The sequence below is a fragment of the Kryptolebias marmoratus genome, linkage group LG24 (genome assembly GCF_001649575.2).
Source record: "Kryptolebias marmoratus isolate JLee-2015 linkage group LG24, ASM164957v2, whole genome shotgun sequence".
In the NCBI taxonomy this organism is placed as follows: domain Eukaryota; kingdom Metazoa; phylum Chordata; class Actinopteri; order Cyprinodontiformes; family Rivulidae; genus Kryptolebias; species Kryptolebias marmoratus.
In genome coordinates this window covers 2,072,960-2,097,940 of record NC_051453.1, presented here as the reverse complement: position 1 = coordinate 2,097,940, position 24,981 = coordinate 2,072,960, and the positions used below count along the sequence as shown (strand labels likewise).

General features: G+C 38.0%; 2 protein-coding genes and 1 non-coding gene across 10 annotated transcripts in view; 1 reads left to right on the top strand and 2 right to left on the bottom strand.

The window, feature by feature from the left end:
* The window catches only part of LOC108248624, a 137,389-nt gene extending 127,837 nt beyond the window's left edge, over positions 1-9,552 (bottom strand). Inside the window, exons 1-3 of the transcript XR_001809143.3 lie at positions 9,468-9,552; positions 2,163-2,354; positions 1,873-1,930 (exon numbers count right to left, since the gene is read on the bottom strand). This is a non-coding gene — a transcript (SRY-box transcription factor 2). The remainder of the gene's footprint in view (positions 1-1,872; positions 1,931-2,162; positions 2,355-9,467) is intronic.
* Positions 9,553-11,449: 1,897 nt separating this feature from the next.
* Positions 11,450-13,849, top strand: dnajc19 (DnaJ (Hsp40) homolog, subfamily C, member 19). The gene is made up of 6 exons (XM_017437512.3): positions 11,450-11,593; positions 11,919-11,970; positions 12,710-12,783; positions 12,901-12,980; positions 13,195-13,265; positions 13,691-13,849. Exons 1-6 carry the CDS (start codon positions 11,591-11,593, stop codon positions 13,759-13,761), a joined length of 351 nt encoding a protein of 116 aa, XP_017293001.1. The 5' UTR covers positions 11,450-11,590; the 3' UTR covers positions 13,762-13,849.
* A 399-nt stretch (positions 13,850-14,248) lies between these two features.
* Positions 14,249-23,778, bottom strand: fxr1 (fragile X mental retardation, autosomal homolog 1). Of its 8 annotated transcripts, none has more exons than XM_017437510.3 (18): positions 23,668-23,778; positions 21,810-21,862; positions 21,602-21,695; positions 21,432-21,503; positions 21,104-21,252; positions 20,862-20,955; positions 20,602-20,718; positions 20,268-20,438; positions 19,747-19,825; positions 19,397-19,506; positions 19,165-19,260; positions 18,267-18,489; positions 18,030-18,123; positions 17,774-17,886; positions 17,460-17,666; positions 16,970-17,047; positions 16,290-16,372; positions 14,249-16,097 (listed from the first exon to the last, which is right to left on the bottom strand). In XM_017437510.3, exons 1-18 carry the CDS (start codon positions 23,716-23,718, stop codon positions 15,921-15,923), a joined length of 2,061 nt encoding a protein of 686 aa, XP_017292999.1. In that variant the 5' UTR covers positions 23,719-23,778; the 3' UTR covers positions 14,249-15,920. The 8 variants fall into 8 exon arrangements, with proteins under 8 accessions (XP_017292999.1, XP_024866674.1, XP_017292994.1 ...); XM_025010906.2 differs by having other exon boundaries at positions 18,267-18,486; XM_017437505.3 differs by having other exon boundaries at positions 19,165-19,257.
* Between the last annotated feature and the right edge of the window lie 1,203 nt (positions 23,779-24,981).

Here is a 24,981-nt window from a genome sequence, read left to right as displayed (position 1 = left end):
AATGTCTTATTATTTTATTCTTATATAATAAATAAGCACTTTGAGCTGCCTTGTTGCTGAAAAGTGCTATAGAAATAAATTTGACTTGACTTAAATATTGGAAATAAAGCAGGATGCTGGAGCAACATATAGACAGAGCTTAGCATTCAAACACACACAGCTTTTAACAGGAAGTTTAACATTTCATCCTCAGCCATATTGTTATCTGCATACTTTACTCAACATATCTGAGTGGAAAATCCTACCAATACATCAAAACTGCTTGACTTCTCGTTCTTCTATGGACGCCACAATCATTAACCTATTTTCAGTCCTTCAGGCTGTTTCTGTAGGTAAACAAATGCACATGGTCGTTGGCAGCCATTTGCAAATTTTTGATTCAAGGAAGCAATACCAACTGATATGAAAAGAAAGGTGTGCAGATTTTGTTTCTTGCTTTGTGAATTTATTTTTTGACTCATGGCTTTGTAATGAGTACCTTTAAATTCAGGAGGAACTCAAACGTCAGCTTAATCTGCTGATGAAATGACTCATCAGTTGTGTTTGCAAAACTCCTATTATAACACTACACTATGCCGAAAAATGAACAATTTTAGTTGATATTTTCTGTATGTCACTGAAGGTCAGCATTAAGTAATGTTTTTCCATGACTTCAGACTCAAATAGGAGAAAAAAAAACTGTTTTGCTATAATTAATGTATTTGTAATTAAAAGAAGAAAGTTAAAAGCTAGTTTACCTTCTTCTTATCCTTCCAGACTCTTTCATACCCCTCTGTAACACCTGGGCGGTGCAGGGGTGGGTGTAGTTCAGTGAACAAGCAAAGCAATGATGCATGTCATGTGACTAAGTGACTGTGACCCTCCAGGCACACTGGGACCGCCTGCTAACACCAAGATAGCTCATTAACCATTCTGATCAACTGAATTCTCAGCAGCATATTTGTTCCAGTGCAAATTCTGACATTTTATTATGCCAACAGAGAAATCAGCTCATTTAAATGTGCTTCACTTGTTTATTGTTCCCTGAATTTATAAAAAAGAAGAAAAATGTGACACTCAAGTAAACTAAGATCAACTTTAAACTGCACTCACTTCAGTGTTGAAAAGAACTTTTCACAAGCGCAATTTAAGACTGTTTTATTCTGTCATTTCAAACAAATAAGGTTAGTTAGTACATTTTATACTGAGTGTAACACACTGTGATCCAATTTCAAAGCTGTAAAAGGACACCAACTAAAAGAGGAAGAATGGCTCTACCACGAGGAGGTTAAACATCTTAACCTGAGCTGGTTTCTGTATAAATTTAAACTAATAATGTGAAAAATAAGCAGTTTTATTCACAATTCTCAGAAGCTTCACTGAAAATTACTGAGCTAATTTTGGACATTTTCTTGAAAAAATTAAAAACTTATTCTAAACTACATAACTGTTTTTTCTTTTTCCTACAAATCAACAATCCCATTTCTATCCACTTTAAAGTTTGTTTTATGAACAATCCTCCAACGTTTTGGCTGCCGTGATTGAATTCAGCAGAAAAAAAAAAATCAAATTAATGCACAGCTTCTAGCTTCTTTGACTTGAGAAAATGATTTTAACTTTGGCTCACATCAGAACAAGCAAATTAATTAATAAATAAACAATATTTTTGTCTTGCCCAAAACATAGGTGCTTCCTTAATAAACACATTTAGGAGGAGCCACAATATATATATTTAAAAAAACAACACAATTTTAAAATGCATTTCAGCAAACTCAGGTCCAATCACAGAAGTTTAATTGGAATTATGAGTACAACTTTAATCAAGACTGCTCAAAAATCCCACGGAGAAGTAAGAGTGTAAGAAGGTAAACAGCAAAAAGTAGAAAAACTCACCAGAGTCTCTGCTGCAGGACGAAACTTCAGATGCCACTTCAGTCACTGCAGAACTAATCTGTGGACCAGATGCAAAGACAGTTTATATTTACAGATTAAACAATTTCTCAACTTAATCATTACTGCTTTAAAGAATGTAACCAAGTGTCATTTGTCTGATAACATTTCAGCTGAGGTAGAAGAATCTAGACATTTAGCAGCTGCTTATTATTTTTAGCTGTTTGTTGTTAGAAATTATTAGGTTATACTGAACTAAGTGCGCATAAAAATGTTATTGCATAAGATCTCACCTCCATGAGAGCCTGGTGAGACTCAGATGAGATTCTAAGCAGATCCACGCAGGTAAAAGCTGCACATCATTCAGTTGTCAACTCGGTGATGTGAGAGTAAAGACAGAATGCAGCCAGCTTTGTAATCCTTCTGCACGATGATCTTCTCCTCCTCCTTCCATCTCTGCTTCAGACAGGGCCAGCTGGATGCACCTGCAGCAGGACAACAGGTAAGAGGCGATCAGGAGTCTTCTTTCACTCCTCTTCTCTCCTCAGCATCGACACCTCTGTCTGTTCCTCAGAGTGGATCTGCCAAGAGTAGCCAGGCAAAGCAGTCCTGTTTGCTGCTCTTTGCCAAACACACAAACACACACACATACTGAGAAGCTTTTTTTTGGTTTTGTTTTTTTTTCTTTCTTTCTTTCTTTCTAGCAGTCAAGCTAACCCTGAGCCAGGGCTCGGTCTGCCTTTGAGATGCTCTCTAGCCTACAAACACAAGACGACTTTCATTATCTTGCCCGTCGCAGCGCAAGGCCTAGCTTCTAAAAGCTACTGATTTCTTTCTTCCCTTAGCCCCCTGCACAAAGGGAGGGCATTTTGTAAATTACTTGCTCGTTTCAGACCAACAAAAGGTACTTTCATTGAACTCTCCTCCCCCACACTGCTCTCCTTCTATCCTCCCGCCATTTGATTTTGCTCAAATTTGATTACAAGGCTTAAAAAAGAAGGAGAAGAAAAGAGAAGAGGAAATAAGAAAGCTCCACAGATGGTGTGTTCATTCAGCACTGTGAATGGCTTTATATGGGCTGTCTTTATACATGTGGCAATCCAAAGATGCTTCAGCCGCTCCGCTAAAAAAAGAACTTGACAAAATTATTGGTTTGGCAGCTTTCTTACATGGCTGACATGGAGAACTCCGTGAAAGAAGTGGCTGCCTCCTCTTTCTCTTCTTTTCTTTCCCCATTCTTGTCGTGGCACCTTACACTCTCTTTGGGTTGTTCACCTTGATCAAAACAAACCACATAATGTGTCTGATTCGGAGAGCAACTGCGTGTTTGCTTACGTGTGTGTTATTATAATAACCACCTGCCCAGGGCAAAAAAACAGGACATATTTCAAGAGAATAAGGTGAAATATTTAGCAGAATAAACAGAAATTCATTGATATAAGTCATAGTCAGACTGATAATAAATATAAACCAGGTAAGTTCTGGTCGCTAACAGCTTTAAAACCCAGTTTCCACAATGCAGCACTCTGCTCTTGTTCTCCTCAGGAGGATAGTTATAGGTTAGATAAAACATGAACTTACACACTCACACACACATATTTGCACCAGACAATTCAGCGTGAGCGGACTATGACTTGTTATCCCATTATCAGATCACCCCACATGAGAGGACACTGACACGGAGAAGATCTGAGTCCTTTCAACTCAGCCTGACCGGAAAGTCTTCGAAAAAAGGGTCAGTTAATTCCTGGAGCAACTGACAACACATCTGTGTCCAGGTCATAGACTGTACCATTCCATCTACAGCCATCACTCAGGTCACTTTTTTTCAAAGCCAAAGTTTATTTAAGGTTTATCCTGAAATGCAACATTTTTGTTTTTCTTTGTGAAACCAAATAATTTATTGATCAACTGCTGATATATTTGCAGAAAGAAACATTTACATCACTGTCCAGAGAAAAGAACTGGCGGGTCATACAGAACTGCAATCAAATAAATGTGTTTGTTATTTGAACTTTTTTCACAAGCAGACTTGCTTCAACATCTTTAAGACTTATAATTATCCTTCTGGTAATAAACATCACTGTAAAACAATAAAACCTGTCCAAGTTACCAATTAATCATCTGCATTTTAAAGAATCAACAAGTCCTCCAGTCCATCTGACTTTTCATATAGTTCATATCAAATTTAAGGAGGAAATATAGCACATCTCAAAACCAACAATCATGCAAGTTTTACAATTTTACCATTTCCACAACTGTTTGTTTTAGTTTTAGGTTATCCTGAAACTTTATTGATGAGTTTAGAAAATAATTCTTCATAAAAGTTGGACAGAAATCATGCTTTTAGGCAGAAATACCTAAACTTAACGAAACCATCAAGTTTACTGATACCATTTTTTTGGTTGCCTTGTTTTTTCTTGTTTGTTCATTTTATTTTGACAGTAAAATTATGTTAATATGGTTAGAAAACAATTTCTAAAACACTGTCATGTATTGGATACCAAACTAGAAGCTTTAGATATAATTATACAGGAGGTGATTATTCACAACTATGGGGTCAGTTCTGGTAGGAAAAGAGTTTCTGAAGACTTCATGTTGACTCTGACATCAATGTCAAAGAAAATTAGAGTTCAGCATGATTGAGGAGTTTGTCAGATTTGTAGTGAAAGTTAAAGTTATCTGAAACTAAAGTCTCATAAAATGCAAAGTTCACTGAAACCGTGTTGCTAATCAGTGAAAACCCAAATCCTAAAAGCTATGAGCTATTTATGGTAATAAGTTGGTCAATTCTACATCATTTAAAAGTTGTTTCATGACAGCTGACATGTCTGACCAGCCTGGCCAGGCCACGGTAAGATTTTGCAAACAAATGTTGACGTAAACATTTGTGTCTCGACGGCGCTAAGTGCTTGTTAGATTTTGTTTTTGCACTCTCGAGGCTGCCATTTGGTGTTCGCCATTTTTTATGTTTTTGGAACAAGAAGTAAACCACATTTTAACAAAAAGCTGAAGTTTGAGGTTGATTTTTAAAAACTGGCTCAGCAAACAGAAGCATCTTTCACAAAATGTTAAATGTTTTCACTTTCAAAACGTTTAGCAAGCAGAACTGAAAGGGTTAATGTTGAGAATGACACCATAATGACCTACAACATTTTCTTGACTTGCAACTTTATGAGATACATGCATGTTCCTTGTAATTAGGCTTTTAAAATCAGTGGTTAGAAGTTATTCAGTTAGCCAGCAGAGGTGCTTTAAATGATTTGTTTTTGTTCTTTTAAATGACTGAATGTGTTTATCTTCAGTATAACGCCTGCGGTCTGTGAAGTCTCCCTGTAGAAAGTATTGTGTAATAAAAGTGACTTGACTGCAAATAAATAAAAGTGTAATAAAAGTGACTTGACTGCAAATAAATCTGAGCACCTAAAAAAGAATGCCTTTCTTTAGTTTAGGAAACCATGTCCCTTTGTAACATTTGTTCACACTGTTTTTAAATGTGAAACCAACACCTCACACCATCAGGCCTCTGTTAGCGCTGAGTTAACTTAGCATCAACAACAAACACACCAAAAATATCTCAGAAAATAAAAAGAGTTCTTGTTTATGCAAAAAACTGGGTTTGACTGGAGTTTTAATCAGAGATTCTTCATATTTCTTTCTAAACGTTATACAAACACGGTTTAAGTTCAATCTTGGTAATAATGGAGCAAATAATGGGACCAAAGAGCTTGTAGAAAATTATATTAATGCTCAACAAAACATTTAATTTTAGTCTATTAAAAACACTGAAATGCAGTTAAGAGTTTACAGAAACATGTAAAACTCTACTGTCTACATCTTAAAGACAACAGATTTCCAGCTGTTATAACCTGGTTACCCAAGTTACTTTAACTTCTCACACCTGGCTTGGCAAACTGAATTATAAATCTATTTTCTCCACAGATACTGTTTTTATGTTATTATTTTATTTTTTATGGAGTTTCTTTTTTTGTTAAACCGATGAAGGCAGAGATCCCCCTCAGTGGGAAGAGAACATTTATAATAAGCAGCTGGCTCTACTTCCACAAACCTGAAGTAATTATTGTCTCAAGATAAAAAAAATGGAAAGCAGGGGTTATTTTTAAATGGATAAAATAAACTAGAGATAGAAATGACCTTAATATTATTTCTCTGTCCGGGCATTTCCACTACGAGGGCTCCATCGGAGGCTTTGATAAAAGGATTATGTGGTCAGCTTCATGTGGCTGCAGTCAAATCTGGATATGGAGGGAGAGCTGATTGAATAATTCTTGTTTCCTTTCTGCCAACCTAGCAGTCCTCTTTGGGAAAAGTAAAAATCAGCATTATGCCAGATTTGGACCTGTGCTCTGTGTGTCTGTAGATTCCAGTTTGTCTGCACTGTTTGACCAACATGTTTGCATGGATGACGTGAAAACACTGTCTGAGTTTCTGCTTTCTTTGTGTAGATACACAACTTTCCGGATTTTGGACAGATATATCCTGAATCAAATCTCCTAAGGTCGTGTCACAGCATTCACTTCTAACACAGGAAGACTTTGTTCCAGGAGAGCAACAAAGGACCTGAACCAGAAATCTGAAAAATAAAATAAAAATAAAAAATTGCAGTCTGACTGAAAACTGCTCTGCTCTGCTCATTGTAAAATAAAGCTAAAACCTACATCTGTGCATTTTTCCTCATTTTTCACTACTTTTACAAAAATAATTAATTGTTTAATGTTAATAAATATAAACAGCAGTATTGTTATAAATAAATAATCTGAATTCTGTCATTAAAGCTTAAACAGACAATAATTTTGAACTTGTTTTGTCAGCCAGTGTTGACTGGTTGAAATGGGTCCTTTGTTGTTCAGCAGATTGTTAAAAAAAAGTAGAGAATTTTTCCTCAATAAATGTTAAATTTACAGTTTATTATTCACCCGCAGTTATCAGAGCAGACTAACATTAAGGCGTCTGACCTCAGATTAGTTATCATAACAGGGCTGCGACCTCCTGACCTGCAGTCATTACTGCTGTCGCCTCCAATCAGCGCTCCAACACTGCGATAAAACCCCGACCGGCTGCTGGGATGGAGGGGACATCAGGTTTATGTATATGTGTTGGACCTGCGACAGTACATGTGTGCCCTGCTGTAAATTGTCATGTTTCATTACTTCTGGGGACCAAAATGTTACAGGCAAGAGAAAAACCTAAAGGGAAGTGTTCTCTCTCTGTTAATCCTCTCCTGCAGAGGTTAGGTTAGAAATGTCAACAAATAAAAGATTAGCAAAAGTAAACAATGTCCTTAAATATACAGGAGCTTGTAGTTAATAATTGAGTCAAAGAAGTCTTTGGTTTTAAGTATCATTTATCTTATATACTGGAAGGTTAAATGTGAGGATTTGCTCCCTAATAAAGACTGAAATGTACATTAATGTGCTGATTTTATCTTTGTTTGCAAAGTGTGAATCTGAGACTCAAAGACCTTGTTTCAGGAAAAACACAGTGATAACTTGCTGTTTGTCAAGTCTTAACTGTCTGTAAATGGAAAACTTGCAGACATGAATCCAGCTCTAAATGAATTTCAAACTGTGTTGAAGACATTTAAAAGCTATTGTTTGAACTGAAGCAACACAGGAGCCTTCAGTTAGGTTCATAAACACAAACAAATTCACCAGGGAATAAAAAAGATGAAATGCATGAATAAGTGAATAGTTAGTATTGAAAACTACTGGAAAATTGTACAAAATGATTACTATCACCAGGAAACAAGTTCAGATTCTGTACAAACAAACCAAAAACAGATGTGGTCTCCATCCCTTTCCTCCACGCCACAAGCTCCTTCAGACCACTAAAACAGCAATATATGCATATATTACACAATTTAAACATGAAATACAGAACAGCCAGTGGGCCCACAAACTGTAAAACCAGATAATAAACTTCCTCTTGTCTCCTAAAACAGAAAACACCCCAAAAGAGAGCAGAATGTTTAATATTTTTTTTATTGATTTTACTGTTGATGCAGATAGAAAGTTGTCAGCAGAATCTCAGTGAATAAAAGTATCACAACAAACTTTTTCTCTAACTTCTTCCACAGAAGTAAAGCCACCTGAAAAGATCAAACTGACTTTTTCACATAAACTTTGCAGAAGAACTGCAGCAAGTATCTGTATATTTCATCTAAAACAAATCCTCAACAATATACAGGAGCGAGGCTCCAGCTGGACCAACTAGTTTCCTAAATCAAATAAATGTCCCTTTTCAGCAGCATGTAATATGTAGATAAAGTACCAATAAAAGATGTGGACACATTTTAATTAAAGTGAGTTGTGAGTCTAAACTTTGCATGAGTTTTATATAACATAACATCCTCACAATTCTCACACAATAAAATCCAACAGAATCATTTTTAACTTTTAGGTCACGTACAGATATTTAAAATACATTTACAGTGAGGTACTGGGAAAATTAGCACTGATTAACAATCTGTGTAACTGAGTTTTCATGCATTTAGACAAATCCTTTAATGTTATTGAGTAAAATGAGTTTACTGGCAGTGAAGTTCTGTAATGTTCATTTTATCTAACAAAGAGAAGTTCCAACAGAATAAAAGCACATTTGGTGAAGACAGCTTCAAATATTCTATTACTGAAGATATCTATATCTAAAATGTCCTGTAAGACTTTATAATACAGACCCTTTTATTATTATGATCTAACAATGTTAAAAGTTTATAGATTACAGTGAATGAACGGTAAAAATAAAAAATGATAAGAACACAGACATGACTGTAAGAAAATATCTAAAAAAATGAACAAGCTCAAAACTGGAACTAACTCTTCGTGAAACATGATGTTAATGAGGTCAAATTAACTATGAGTGGTTGACAGAAAGTCTCGTGTCAAAGAGCCCAACAGATCACCACGCCTACCGGCAGGCAGGAATCGTTCTCATGGAGCCAATCCAGAAAATGATTGGTCAGAAAAATAATCTGCTGACACGAGGTTAAAACCAGACTCAGACTTGTCCTGACTGCACACTAAACACAGACTTATCAGACCTGTCTGCTTTAACTAACAAAAAAAACCTAATTTCATTAGTTTTAAAAATGATGAACACATTTTTGACAATTTTTAATCAAAATCAAAACTTTAACAATCAGGTAAATGTTTACAAAACAGCACTGCAAAGCTTGATTTTCCATTAAATCATGCACATCAGCTGAGGTCCTCATACAGTTCTGCCTAAGAGAATCCTGCAAATGCCAAGTCCAACTGCGAATACCAAAACACAATCAAATGCAGCACTGCAGGGATACAAACTTCATATCACACCTCTTCATCTCCTCCAGGCAGCTTCACAGACTGCCTCTTGTGTGGAAATGAACCTTCCAATGTCCCTAAAGTACCTTATTGTCATTCCTAATCAATCCTCAGAATCATAAACAATCTCACAACTTTTTTTTTATTCAGCTCTATCTGCTTATGCAGTTCCCAGAAGGCATTGCCTTTTAGACTCTTCCTCTCTGGCGGCAAGGCTGGGAAAACAAATAACGATGGAAGGCAGAAAACAAAACCAAACAAAGTCTCCTGAAATACCTTGTGGATGCCCAGAGGAAGGCGCTGGACGGACAGATGAGCAGATAGGTTCCCTCTGTCCTCCTCTCTCAGGCTGCCTCCTCTCTCGGCGTGCTGTGGAGAGTGACTGCTCACAGCCCGCCTGGCATATCTAATTAGAGCCAGGCTGTTGCCACTATCGGGCAGAGGATCTACCTCTCCAATCTCTCCTGACTCAATCTTCCCCATCTCTGATTTTCTTTTATATTTATGCTGGAATATTTAATTGTAGACAAAAGGTTACTCTGGGCTCTATTCATCGCACACAGGCAGAATAATCTCCTTTAAAAGGCTTGACATTTCAGGCTTTTCAAAAGGGGCTGAAAAAATTATATCCCCGCTTTTGTTAATCAATGAAGTAGAACTCCCCCGAACAAAAGAATTAAATTGCTTGGTTGGGTTAATAAAACACACAGAAATAGCTGCTTCCTGTGGGCTTTTGTGCCTGCTACTGGCTCCCCCCCATATGCAACCAGCACTGTAATTCCATATGATTTGAGGAGCAAAAACTCTTATTTCTCCACACAGTTGGCTTTTTAAATCCTATTGAGTGTGCAGCCTGTGAGGCTGGCTGGCTGATTGGGACCTTTTGCTTGAGCCTGGCTGCCTGGCTAGCAGAACAGACTCTCTCCATTTAACTCTGACTTCCACCAAGAACAGACAGTGAGTCCACTACAATTTACAATTTCTATACTGCCTCAGAAAAACATTGTAATTATGCAAATGATAGGGGCAATAATTAGGCCCTTCGCTGTCTCATTGTGTCAGCTACCGCCGTGTTTCAGTCCGATGGTAGGAGAAACGCAGCAGGACATGTTCTGGTTTAAATTGCTCCTCGCAGACAGTCTGCAGATGTGCACATCATCATCATCCTCACCACCCCACGGCAGGGTGCCTCTGTATAAAACAATGTGACAGCAGACAGTTAAGGGCTGCATGCCATGGCAGGACAGAGGCCTGTTAGTATGTGATGCACATTCTGCCTTACAGCAAACTACCTGCATGGCAATGTGAGTAGATCACCCAGAATCTATGGTAATAATTGTTGACACTGTGGTTACATTCAAACATTTAAGTGTGAAAATAAAGTTAACTTAGACTTTTACATTTGCACAAACCTCTGTCTGTCGACCCTCTCTGATAAAAAGCTGCTGATCTGTTTCACGTGTCATTTTTAACCTGAAGTAAACAGCTCACTGCCAGTTGCATATCACTTTTCTTGCATCATGTCCTGCCTGTTTTGCAGCTCAACCAGGTACCACTGTAAAATATTTTCACATGTCAGCTTTAAAATCTCCATCTCTGAGTTTCATGAGCTGCAGAGAGATCAAAGGTCACACACATAAAATACATACATCTACATTTAACACTGGGACCAAGGTGTGAAGAGTTGGGCTGAGATTCAACTGAGGTCACTGTGGTCTGTTGACTAGCTGTGAAACAGAAGATAAAATTCATCTATCCATCTTCTGTGATCAGTTCCAGAAGGGAAACTGAGATAAGCCTCTCCCCAGCAACACACTCCAGATCCTCCTGGGGGATCCCAAAACTAAAATACATGTAGAAAACTATAAAACCAACAGGATTTAAGTAGTTTATGTGACTGATAACAAAAACAATAGATGCTTGCATAATGTGACTGCGTTAGAATAACCATTTTAAAGGGATACAAAAAAAATATGGTAATATTTTGCGATATCAAGTCAAATATTTGAATTACTGAGTCATAATATTAGGATACTAAATAAAAATGATGGAATAATAAACAAAGAAATGTGACATAAGTCAAACTTTTGTTGTTAAGTCAGAAGGATAGATACTGAGACAAGCATCAAAGATAGTAATTTAACTTCTTAAATTCTAAGCATGTTTGGATGCTGAGAAAACAGGATAAAACACTGAATTAGTAGTTTACAAACAGTTAGTTGAAGTCCGTCCTGTCCACAGGCTGCAGGTTCATCTGAGGCCGGAAGACGCGCGGCGGCGTTTTACGACACTTCTCCTCCATTTCCGGCATAAACACATGGACGCCTGAGCTGCAACACAGGAGGTCAAAAGTTATTATGATCCTAATCTGTAACACGAACGGAACATAATCCGGAGGCATGGTAGGTCGGACCTGTTATTAAGCAATAAGTGGCTCGAATATGAAAGACGTGGCTGCGTCTTTGAACGTCTGCTAGCTTGAAACGAGTTCATTGTCGCGGCTAAGCTAACATTAGCTTTTCTCTGGCGTCCCAAACAGAACATTATTTTTATTTTATTTATTATTAATGCTCAGTGTGAGCAATCACATCCAAATGGCTGTAATATAAAAGTTAAGTGATAGCTAAATTAAATGCAGGGGTACGGATTTGTTTACGTTTCCAACAGTACGATTATCTTCATCGTGTTTACTGTTTGTTGTTTGTTTGTTTGTTTGTTTGTGGACAGGCCAGCTCCATGGTGGCAGTGGGACTGGTTCTGGCAGCAGCTGGTTTAGCAGGTGAGATCTTATGAAATGTCTGAAACAAGTGCACAAAATATACATAATGAAGCAGAAATATGACTAAATAGTAAAGATGAGAGCGCCATTCATCCACCTACTTCTCATTTACACCATTTAGTAAAGTCAGTAGTAGTTAAAAAAAAAAATCTGTTAATCAGACAAAATGAAACATTTGAAGGTTTTGATTCAGAATCTTTACTTTTTTAAACAGCTGGATTCTGGAGAGCTTTTCAGGAGATTCACAGAGAATCCAACTTTCCGAGCTCCATTTGTGACCAACTCAGGAAATATTTAACTAATCAGCAAATAATATCAGCCAAAACCAGCTTTTATTCAGTCACTGCTTCATTGTGGCTGAACTGTGGCCTTTGGATTGGTTATAGTTAGTTGATTTGAAATATAATTTTGTCCACACATTCTTTCAGAAGCGTTGGACGAGTCATTTCATGGCAGATTTAAGTTCACGCTTTCTGGCTATTTGCTTTAAACGCATTTAGTTTAGAAAATAATCTTATTAATTATTAAAGAAAACACATTTAACAACTTGTAAAAGTTTTTTTGCATTTATTTTTACCTTGATGTTGAATTTGTTTCAGCAAGTTTCAATCTTAAACATTCGGTCTGATCGTGTGTTCCAAGTTAAAATGTTTAAGGGACAAATCTACATTTATAGATAACTGAGTTTGTGTTTACTCTCTGAACATTCACCCACGCTGCGTGTCTTTGTGTCTACCAGGCCGTTATGCCATGCAGGCAATGAAACAGATGGAGCCTCAAATGAAACAGGCCCTTCAGAGTTTGCCTAAGACGGTAAGAACCGTTCGAAGTGTCCTTAAAGCTTGTAAGGAAAACAGACACAGCATGTTCTGAGCTTTACATTAGGTCAGCATTTTGTTTTCTACAATGAGCTTTTTTCTCCTGCTCCAGGCTTTTGGAGGAGGGTACTACAGAGGTGGATTTGAACCAAAGATGACAAAGAGAGAGGCTGCTCTTATTTTAGGTGTCAGGTATGTAGACACGCCTTTCTGCCTTTCCTGTGCCTCTTCAGAAACCTGAACTATTCCATGTTGGGTTTACCAAGGATGTGTTAGACATCCTGAACATCCAGCATCAGTACAGACCTCACATTTTCTCCTATTTTCATCCCTGTAGCCCAAATCCAAACTGTTCACAGACAAGAATGAGAATAACTCAATATTATTCTGCTTTTTTGTCTTTTAGTCCCACGGCCAACAAGACCAAGATTAGAGAGGCCCACAGAAAACTGATGATCCTGAACCATCCAGACAGAGGTGAGGGAAACCTTCATCGTTTCTGTAATTTATTTTTCTTCTAAAACTGCTAAACACAACTTCAGAGCTGAAAAGCTGTATTATTATGTCTGTTCATTAATAAATAAAAAATAAATTCAGAGACTGATGGTTTTTTATGAGTTCTCCAGCATTTAATTTTTTATTTTGTCTCAAAACTTACCCCCCCAAAAATCAAACAAAATAGAAACTGTCAATATTTGGTCAATCAGCTTATGACTGTAAAATATAGTACTTTATTCTGTGTTATACGGTATTTAAACAAGACAGCAGAACATGTCTCCTTTCAGTTGTTAAGGATGAGAGCAGTAAGTCTGACTTACACTCCATGTTATAATGAAATAATGTTAGCAAAGTGGATGTATTTCTTATAATGCCAATAACAAACTCTGTGTTTTCTCTCACAGGAGGATCTCCGTATATGGCAGCAAAAATAAATGAAGCAAAGGACCTCATGGACGGCCAGGCCAAGAAATGAAACTAAAAATTTCTTATTTGTGCTGATTTACTGGCCGACTTGATTTTTGTAATTCTTCTCAAATAAAGATAATAGAGGTGTTGATTTATCTTGTTTTGGATCAGCTGTTTGTTTTTATAATTTTGATAGGTGGATAAATTTAGATATTGCTCTAATCTAATATCTCTGCATCTATATTCAAACTGTTCATGTCTCCCAAGCCCTGTTATAAAGATGTTGGACAATTAGCCATCACTTTAACTTAAATGTAACTTCTACATTTGCCAAAGTGTACAACTTCTTTATTACCAATTTTAACCTATTTGGCAAAATAATCCAAAAATAACCAAGCCTAGTTAAAAGTTGGACCATAGGCGCCAACTTGTTCCTTCAAAAGATAAATTCTTGTCATGTTTGCAGTAAGATCCTGTATCCAGTGTGTTTGGAAGCATTGTTTTTTTTCTGCACATTTCTTCACAGCGTGTTCACGAATGAATCAGACCTTTGGTTTCAGATCTACATAGAAGATCAAGTTTATTTAAGAACTACCTGCATACAAAACATATTGCACATCAACCAACCAGACAATCCTTAAAAAAAAAAGAAAAAAAAATTACAATATACTGTAGTTGACCCAACAGAAACACTTGGGATGTCACAACTGTCAGTAGTCCAATTTCTAATTTGCCGTAAAAGAAAAACTCCTGGATATCTCGTTTTAGTGTCAAGAAAAGTGTATTTTTTTTTTAAATACTGTACACGTTTTTAAAATAAATAATCCAAATAAATCTCCTTCCTTAGAAGAACAGTCGTGACCAGTTTCCAGCTAGCCAGTGTGGAAGAACCATGAAAATTACATTGTCTCAGAAACATCTCAACACCAGGGAAGTCCAGTTCTCGACAGGATTTTTGCAGTTTGGGACATTTAGAAGTGGGAAATAATCCAAAAGACTGAGCAAAGATGCCCCAAATGATTAAACTGGATAGCTGAAACAAGTTATCCAGCTGCTCGATGTTTCCCAATGTTCAGTAATGAGATGTTTCATTAAAACCCAGCACTGATGGCTACACATCTGTCCAGCACTAAACCATCACAGGCCAGTTTTCAGACTCAACTACAATCAGCTTTAACAGAAAAAGGTTACACTTCAGTGCAAACAAAACAACTCTTCTCATTTCTTTCTTTTCCAGACACACTGTAATAACATTTCTCCTATGATTGAAGTGGTTGCATATTGAAGAACAGGAAGCAGCTAATGTCAAACTCCTTAACAGTTTTATATATATATATATTTATAAAGGATAATTCAATCCCCCCAACATTAAGAGCAGACACACCTGATTTTTAGAAGATGGCTCTGAAACCCTTTAGAGCATTCTGAGTGCTTGCTTACACCTGCCTACAGGACTGTAAGAGAACATTTAGCACATGAAGACACCATCTGGGCTGACTGGCAGGTGAAGGCAAATGGGTCACACAGAAATACGTTAAAGGACTTCAGATGGAGTGCAGAGCCAGGCAGAAACATGTTCCATCTACTCTCAAGGCACAATGTATGTTTCCAACTAACTTATCTGCACTGTGGTACAGCTCATGCAGAACATTTACTTTTCAAAAGACCTCAGATGCATCAAACATCTTAGAAAAAGAAAAAAGAAGAAAAAAAAGTTCTGGAAGCATTTTTGCTGAGTCTACCTGATAAAAGGCAGACATCTTGAAAACCCGCTATGAAATTCTGAACCATATAAAAACTGCTGCAGTGATGCCACAGTGTGTTTGAATTGAGCCCCTCTCTGCATTTTATAAATACTGTAATTCAGCCCAACCTCTCCTTGAGCTCTCAATGAAGAGTGGAGTAAAAAGTACAGTTTGTGTATGTGTGTATATGTTTGACTATCTTTGGCAAGCTCATACCGGAAGAACTATAGTGAGGAAAAAAAAAAGAAAAAAAAAGTTAAATGAATAGTTGTACAGATAAACATGTAAATTGAAGATTTAGTTTCAGAACTGTAAAACTTGTTTCAAGGTTTCAAATATTTGTTACGTAGAAAAAGAACAGTGCTTGTTGTGTTTAAATGTTAAGAGAAACTTTTGATGCTTCTCCAGAAACGTGGAGATTCAATCAAGTGTCACCAAAGAAGTCCAAATATTTGAAACCAGTTTCTTTGCCCTGGTCTGATTAGGACAGTCCGTTAACAACAGGTTGAGGACTCGAGACTTCGGCAGGCTTGTCAGCAGAAGATCTGGGAGCTTTTGTGGCACTGTTGCCCGAACTGTCAGAAACCTCATTATTAGAACCATTGGTGGTTGGTGGAGCAGACTGTGGACTGAGTTCATCAATCACTTCCACCTGACCCTGAACAGACAGAAGGAATAATGAATAAAGAGTAAAATAACATTATTCAGGGGTCAGGAGAAAAGTAAACATCACACAAGGCAGGGTGTGTATTCTAACGGAGAATTAATCAGAACCAAAAGTACTTCATTGCCAGAATAAAACTTTATAAAGATTAACTGCTCTGCTGACGTGTAGCGTTTAGGTACTAACCACATCTTTGTTCTTCTTGGTGTCCTTGGCCATCGTCTGTCTGCTCTGAGATTCAGCCCTGGATATGTAGTCTGCCACAGTCACTGCACAAATATGGCAACACAGAAAACAGAATCGTTGGTATGCTAACAAGACAAACCTTTAACCAACACATACTTTTAATATACCTGCAGTACTGAGAAATGCTAAGCAAGTATGAGTTTTCAATTTGTGTGAAATACTAGAACAGAGGCAACAGTGGAGCTTGCAATATTAGACATTTTCACACCCGTGTACATGTCTGCAAAAATAAAATGTGTTTATATAAAGTCACTGAATAGTTTTCTGTTAAAAGGAGACAAACTCAGACAACTTCAGAACAGTTCAGGCTAGGTAATTAGTAAAGTCTTCTTTCCATAAAGACTAATAAAGAAAAAAGACAAATGCATATTCACTGTATGCATAAGTGTTTACTTTGTTAGAAACTGTCTTAAAGAATTAGGACGATATTTCCCATAACAGTCAAAAACCCACTTGGATTTTTCAAAGAACAAGAACAAGCAGCATTCGTGCTGGTTAATCCTGGAGTTGTATTTTGTTGATGCCACACAAACAAACATGGGGAAAAGGTGCACAACTTTTAAGCTGAGCCGCTGAAGCAATAACCTGGTGAGAGCACACGAGCAGTTGTTAGCGGTTACCTGGCTGCCTCTCTTCTGGCAGGCGGGTGCGGCGACGCCGGCTACGATTGCGACGCTGAGGTTTTGCTTCAGAGTACTCTAGGAATGTTGGGTTGTCACAAACAGAAGGATGGGTGCCTTCAGAATCCTTTTGTCTTTAAACTGCAGTCACTACTCTTTACATTGAAATGGGGAATGGTGCCCTGCTGCACAATCCTGACAACGATACCTTAAACCGTTCGTTACCTTTGTGATGTGAAAGTTACGTAAAATGATTTATTTCTGGCTGACAATGTGTAGCTAAAGCCTCAAATGACACTGCACTGTTTGTTTTAAGTTTTGTTGTGAAATGTTTGCTTTTAGTATTACTTGTATCTCTGCATGTACTGACGTGCAAACGTAAGGAAGACGTGTTGCGCTGTAAAACTGTAAATGGTTTCTATCTACACACAACATTCAAGTTTTTGTGTGTAAATTACTAAATATTTTGAGAACCCTTTGTGCTTCTTACCTATCCCGTTTTCGCTCACTGAGGCGTTGTCAGACTCGCTCATGCCATCTATCAGCGTGGCGTCCTCATCTGTTCTGCGTCTTCGTGACCTGCGGCGGCGGTTTGCTGGCAAGTTGGACTCACTAGCATCTGTATCGGCTGTCTGGTCGGTCTCAGTGTTTGCCTCTACAGTTCCGTAAGGTTGGTAGTTCTCATGATCCCGAGGGGCTGCAGCAGAATGACATTAATATTTAGAGGCAGCAGGTTGTGATTAAGGAGATAATTCTGACAGGAAAGGTGTGTCGCCTGATTTTTCTTTGCACTAAAACCTTTACCAGAACTGTTGCTGTATCCTCCTCTTCCTCTTCCTCCAGGCCCTCCTCGGCCTCTGCCGGGTCCTGGTCTTCTACGGCCATCTCTTTGTGGTCTAGGGCCTCTCTCTCTTTCCCTGCAAGTTCAATAAAGCCAATAAAACTGACCTTATATGAAACTTCCTGCAACAACTGAAATCGTTGTAAAGATTTGTTTGTAACTTAAAACAAAAACTCCACCTTTTTTCAGCTCTTTAGGTTTAAAAAAAAAGCAGCTCACCCATCCAGGTCCTCTCCAGCCAGGGACCAATCACTGAGCTCCTCCTTGCGCTCTGAATCAGTCTCAGAGGCATTCGACTGCTCCGAGTTGGTGCCTGAAATCAAGAAAATACAAAAGGACAAAGAAAAAGACAATGAATTAGTAAAAGATAAGATGTCTTGCAAAAGTAGCCCATTCTTGCAGTATTTTGCAACATGCAAGTTGATTTCATGTAATCCTGTGTTTAAAAATTGCTACCATATCCAGGATTGTAGTTATAGCCTCTGCGCCCACGACCTCGTCCATTGTAGGAGCGACTCCCACGTAAGGAAGACGAGGTGGCATTGGCACTGTTGTCTGTATTATACGCTCCTCTCTCTCCCCTATCTCCTCGCTCCCTGTCAACTGGTCGGTGACCCTGGGTGATCTGTCGCAACTGTTCATCAATTTGCATCCGCTCCAGGCGAAGCTGCTCAACCTCCTTAGAGAGAACAAACAGAACAAGGAGAAAAATGACAGATAAGAGAAGAAAAGTGTAAGTAATTCACATTTTTATGCTCTCAAGAAAATAAAAGGAATAGACAAAGCTGACATTTTGAAGGTCATCACTGGATACACATGCATAGTTATCATACACACATCTACATCACATCCAGTGCGCCTTGTGCTGCTTATTCTGAATCTTGCTAGGCTGCTTCCCTGTGTATAATCCACAATTTGCCTCAGCTCTCCCTCTAGCTGCTGGCTCTCTGCAACAAGCTCCACCATGTCCTACACACATTGCAAAGCAAACACGAAGAAGAAATGCAGCACAGATCATGCAAACAGCACAGGTCACACATATACATGCACAGTGCAAAAACACAGCAGAGCAGCACAGGAATAGGGGTTATTACATTCAGCATGCAGTATATTTCCATGAGGAACTACTCAACTACTCAGGCTGATCATTGCACAAACCTAAAGCCATGTTGCTTTAGCAATGATTATAATGAACAAAGAAATGCCTGTTAAACTTTGAGCATGCAAAACAGATCAAAGAAGAAGCATTTAAAACAACCATATAAAACTCTAGTATGACTATGGCATTCAGTACAAAAAAATGTCCCCAAAACAGACAAACATGCCCAACTCAACACAAACTTTGGGGTCTTACATTCAGGTAAGAAATGTGGTATTCCAACAAGACCTGAACGTTGCCAATGCTCTCCTTAGTACCAACAAAGGTGAATGGGACCATTCCCTGCGTCAACAAAACAAAAAAACACAACATGCATGTTAGTATGGGACTGACTATTGACAAATTATACATAATCTGAATAAAGTTTTTCAATATACTATGATTCAATTCATGTAAAAAAGTGAGCATGTTGCAGTAGCAGGCTTACCTCTTGTCTGGGCTGTTTGTTGTCATTGTCTCCTTCTATTTTGACTCTCACCACACCAGACTTGTCTACAATTTCCTGGATGACCTTACCATTCTTACCAATGACTTTACCTTGAGAAACAAAGCATAGAAAGATGTTTTGAAAATCAAAAGGCATGTAAAAAAAAATCAAACTGACAGCTCAAAAATAAACAACAGTGGGTAAAATATTTAATCGTTCTCATGGTTTTATTTCATAAACAATTCTCTCTCTTCATAATACAAAACCATTAGGAATATTAGCCAACTATCTTGCTAAATATTGCACCTTATATGGTAACAATTATCAACTAACACAACACGTTAACATACCAACGAGGTTCCTTGGCACCTGGACTGAATCTTCCACAAATTCCAAGAAGTTCCTGGCCTTCTTTACTGCCTCCTCTGTCTAAATAAGAGTAATAAGTGTTAAATCTACACATCATAGTTCATTTAAATCACAAAGAAATGTCAATAAAAGGTTATCTGCGAAGTAAACAGTGGTGAAAGTTGTATGTTATTGTAAAACTATTTATGCAATTATTTTACTTTTCAAAACTGAAAAGTAAAATATTGATTTTTAGGGCAAAGACGTCATTTATTTAACACAGGTTGTTTTTTCTATGAAAACAGGACACTTTATAAACTCAAAATCAGGTAAATGTTCTTTGATTTGAAGTTATATGTAACCTAACCACAGAAAGCAGCTCAGGTATTTGTTAGTGTCGACTGTAAACCTTTTCCCTTGTGTTAACGGATTTGCATGCACAGACGGTTTGGGACATTTTGTAGTTACATACACCTGAGCTTTTGCTTTTTTGTTTATGGTTGAGCGTCACACGCTGCCCTACCTCTCCATAAATCCTGAAAGTTCCCGTCTCCTCATCCAGCTCGATGGCAGTGACACCGGGAACCTTGCGTGCTTGTTGGATGTTGTTGCCATGGCTGCCGATGGCCAGGCCCATCAGATCTGGTCTAACTGTAAACTCTTGTTGGAAGGATGAGACCAGTTGCCTGGAGGTCTACAACACCCGAGACAAAAGGAGGACTTTTATTCATGGATTAAATCCTATTTCAAAATACAACAAATCTATATGTTCCAATATGTGTTTGTATCTGTTGCAAACAAGTTTCAGTACAGCACATTTACTAAACGAGCCTCCCTCATACTCTTTACTAACTGACCTCCAGGTGTTTTGTGGCCTCCTGGTTGCGTGACATTAACAGCAGCTTGGTTCTGAGGCTGCGCAGGTGCATGTCACTCAGCAAAGACACACGCTTCACTGTTGCGTCATTGGTGGACTTTACACACACAAACACATAAAACAGAAATAATTACACAGATATGCAGCGGGAACAGTTGACTCTCCCTCTCCACAAACATAAGGTGTATCACAGCACTGATATCCAAATATCACCAGGAGATTACAGGAAGCCATAGTTACCACAATCACGAGCTCACTGGTCTCTGGGCAGTACGAGATGCGACAGGCTCCCACAGCCTTCTTGAATTCTTTATGTGCATTCTCATTCTGACATCTATATTAGGAGGAAACAGTTACTTTGCTAAAGTAAAAACAAAGATTTACATTTGACATTTAGGTGACAGGACAGACAATATTCTACACTTCCAATAAACAACTATCAAAGAGAACAACTTCTGCTTTTCTGATAGTGCTAAACATACGCTTCCTGTAGATCCTGAGGAACAGGGACAGTGCACTTGTGGAAGGTGTTCTTGGTAACAGCCTTGTTGGTATTGACTGGTCGCAGACGCTCAAAGGTTACTATTTCGTTGTAGGTGGCATCACAGGCTGCATACTCAATCACATAGAACTGCAAAATGTGGAGCAGGTTGCATGAGTACAACTTATATAAAGACATTTTATACATAAATTGAATTATAATATAGCAATTGACTAGCAGATTTAAGAGTAGCAGTAAAACTAAACAATGCTTTTGTTTGTGATGTAATAAACGGTTTTAAAAGTTGACAGTAAATGAACAATACTCACGTCTCCCTTCATCATGCGGACTTTAGCTAACCACCATCCACAAGGCTCCTGCTCATTAGCTCTGGAAAATATCTGACAGGACAATAAATAAATACCAGAGTGAGGCTCAAACAAAAAGTAACACAAAAAAAAAAAACTAAAACAAAAGATTCTGCACGTGTCTGTCTCACCTCCACCTCCTCGCCCTCTCCAATGTCCTTTTTGGCGTCATCAGGTGGTGGCAATCTGACATCACTGAAGGGCACCTGGCGTTCTGGCTGCCAACTAAAACATAATACTCTAATGTCATACTTTGATTAAAAATAAATGTGTATCTGTACATTTGCCTTTCAGTTTTGGATTTACAAGAGAAGTTGAGAAGAAGAAACAGAAGCTTACTTGTTCTCAAAGGCAATGGTGAGAGAGTCATCGTGGATATCTTTGATAAAGCCCTGCAGGACAAACACAAAGACGCTGAAAAGACTGCGCATTTATTCAAAACTTTCTCTGGAAGTTTTCTGACATCTTGAAGTCCAGATATTTTCTTTTAAGTGGTTCCCTGTTTTGTTAGGTTCGTACACAGGTGTACTCTCACACCTGTGAACTCCAACCAATAGTTTCCCCATTCGCTCAGAAATCTACAACTGGAGGTAACGCGCCGAGACAGGCAGCATGGTTTGTTCCTTTCATTTCTTTTCCTCAATGCATTTTAATTCTATGAGCATTTATTTTTTAATATCATAAATATTTTAGATCAGATTATAATGATGAGCTTTTAGGTTGAAATAAAAGGCTCAGAAAGCAATTATTATCGCCCGCCACCAAAGACAAAAATGTTTCTGCTCATGTCTGTGTTTGTCTGTCGTATTATTAAAATATCTCATAAACTATTAAATGGATTTTAATGAAACGTTCAGAATATAATCAAATATTATTTGTATGTTTGCACAATATAAATAATATTTGCACATTCAGGAACTGTAAACGTATTGCAAAACTACTTGTGCCTTATACTCTGAAGTAGTACTTGCTAATTTAACCTAAATTTAGAGTCAAGTGTATTTCTTTATTTTAGTCTAGTTTAGTGTTTATTTCAGTTGTGTGAAGGAATCTGTCACAGTAAGTTTTCCACGGTTCTGCTGTGTTTAAGACTAAAAACTTCTTGAATCTTATGATAAATCACAGTATCGGAGCTTCAGTACAGAGTCAACAAACCCAGTACTGATTGGACTTTAAGAAAAAAAAACAGAGACGTTCTTGGATAGGCTTGAAATATATTAAATTTGTTTTCAATAACAGAGCACAAACATCTTCATATAAGCCTTGGGGCCATCTTGTGTGATAGAAACCTGCAATAGAGCCATAAAAAAAGCACCTGCACGTAACTCACGAGTTACAGGTTCTGCCTGGGCATGCCAGGCAGTTTATTCAGGAAACAGGAGCTGGGTGGACAGTGGAAAGCACGGAGGAAACCTCAGTAATGATATTAATCTGGATCATCTGGGCCATCATGGAGGTGAAATAAGAAACAAAGGGGAGGAGAAACAGAACGACCCGAGAGACGGAGAGGAGGGGGAAAGATAAGAGTTTCATTTTAGGTTGCAGGTCTAGAAATAGCTTGTAAGTCTTCGGTATCAGCGACCCTCTGCTGACATGCCAGCTGGTCCGGACTGACAGGAACAGCTGGCTCACAGATAGCTCGGGCATGATGAAGTATCAAATAATAGACGGAGACGGAAAGAGTGTGTGCACACACTGCCAGGCAGGCGTGGTGCCGCCGAAACACTACAACTGCAAAGCATTTAAACAAAATCAGCGTGGATAGCCCCAAAGCTGTCATAAACACCTAAAAATAACCTAGACAAGGGGTGGATGGTAAACGCTTTGAGGCTAATTTCCAACTAGAGATCGATCAACGCGGTTAGCAAGTTAGCTAACTTTTAGCTAATGAATGCTACAGCCGAAGTAAAACTTACATAAGCTCTTTATTATCTGATTTATATTCGACGAATCGCCTTAAGAAAGCGTTTCTTCTCCTCTGTGTTTATCAAAAGTCGACGAAAAGCGACGCTTGCCGAGGACTTAGCATCGTTAGCTTAGCCTGCTAACTTGGCTAGCTCTGCGACTAAAACGAGAATTTTCACCGGATTTAAAGCCATTCAGAACACGAAATCGTGGTCCATGAGACTCAAACCAACATACTATATCGGATAATGAAATGTGACGTTTTCAGTCGTAAAGTTAAGCCGGTATTTACCTTGTAATAAGCGCCGTTCGAGCCACGGACCTCCACCGCCAGTTCTTCCATATTGGACACGCAAAGGATGCTGGGACGACAGGTGCTCCTTAAGGAGTCTGGACTCGAGTTATTGTTGGGAAGTTTAAAATCTGCTCAAGTAAACAGTGTAAGGTTTAAAAACTGAACAGAAACTATTCTTTACTGCTTTATGTCTTCACTCAGAGTGTTGTAATCATAAACTCCTGCTGCTTTAACCTAATATGACTGTGAAGATTTATCCAGTTCAGTAGCATATTTTTGATATGAAAACAAAAAATGATTGAACAACAATGTAAAAACACTTCAACAAATAATTTATGTAAAAATTACATCTAAAAAAATAAATAGACAATAATTTATCTAATACTTAATAAAATAGGCCTTTAAATTTGTGTGATGTGTTCAGAAACAGGATTTAGCTAATTTTCTCAGGTCTGTCTTTCATTTCCTCTATACAGGTAAGGAAATCAGTAAAAACATCCCACTGTTTACCTCAGACTTTGGACTTTGTTTTAATTTGAAATATTTCCTCAGACTAATTCCTGGTTGAGATGTATAGAGAAGAGACACTTGTATGCTTTTTTCACACCAGTTGTAATTTGATTTTTACATCTGTAACCCTAACTGGGACCAACGAGCAGGTGCCCCCACCACAGCTGTCCTGGTAATGATCAGGGAGAAACCAGACAGGAGGAGGATAAATGTAAAGACTGGAGATGACCTTTCAGCTCCAAAGTGCTTCTCTAACTTCTAAACCACAGCTGATACAGCAGCTGGACTGTAAAAAATGACCTCAACTTTGACTTGTTCAACACAGGATGTCTGAGCCTCACTGCTTCTGCAGATAAATTTGTGTTGTTTTTTATTTTCTCAAGTCGAGGATTGTGGCTCCTGACCCTGTTACTAACGGAACGGATGTCTTGATAGTGAGTAATGGAAAGAACGATTGCTGCAAGCAGACATGGGAACTCTTAGTGCCCACGCAGAATTACAAAAATTGATGCTGGTTATGGTGTACCTAATTTGAGTGCTTACAGTTTATTCATAATAATCCCTTTTACACCAATTTAAAGGTTTTGCATTTAAAATCAGGTACAGCTAGTATTAACTCATGTAGGCTAACATTGTATTAAAGAAAACACTGTTCAGGAAGTACAAACTGAGAATAATACAACAAGGGTAGCAAAGTGTAGGTCTCTTTTATTTGCTGCAGAATTAAAATAGTGTTTTGCTGTAATGTTGACGTGTTACTAATTAAAGGCAATTCTTTAAAGGAATGCATATTGCCCGCCA

Excerpts from the sequence above, each read along its gene's own strand:
- fxr1 (XM_017437510.3), bottom strand. The coding sequence starts at position 23,718 with ATGGAAGAACTGGCGGTGGAGGTCCGTGGCTCGAACGGCGCTTATTAC. Across the intron at positions 17,048-17,459 it reads AGTGAGCGAAAACGGGATAG|AGTACTCTGAAGCAAAACCT; the intron begins GTAAGAAGCACA and ends CAACATTCCTAG. Across the intron at positions 16,373-16,969 it reads GCCAGAAGAGAGGCAGCCAG|TGACTGTGGCAGACTACATA; the intron begins GTAACCGCTAAC and ends ATATTTGTGCAG.
- dnajc19 (XM_017437512.3), top strand. Across the intron at positions 11,971-12,709 it reads GGCAGCAGCTGGTTTAGCAG|GCCGTTATGCCATGCAGGCA; the intron begins GTGAGATCTTAT and ends TGTGTCTACCAG. Across the intron at positions 12,784-12,900 it reads TTCAGAGTTTGCCTAAGACG|GCTTTTGGAGGAGGGTACTA; the intron begins GTAAGAACCGTT and ends CTCCTGCTCCAG.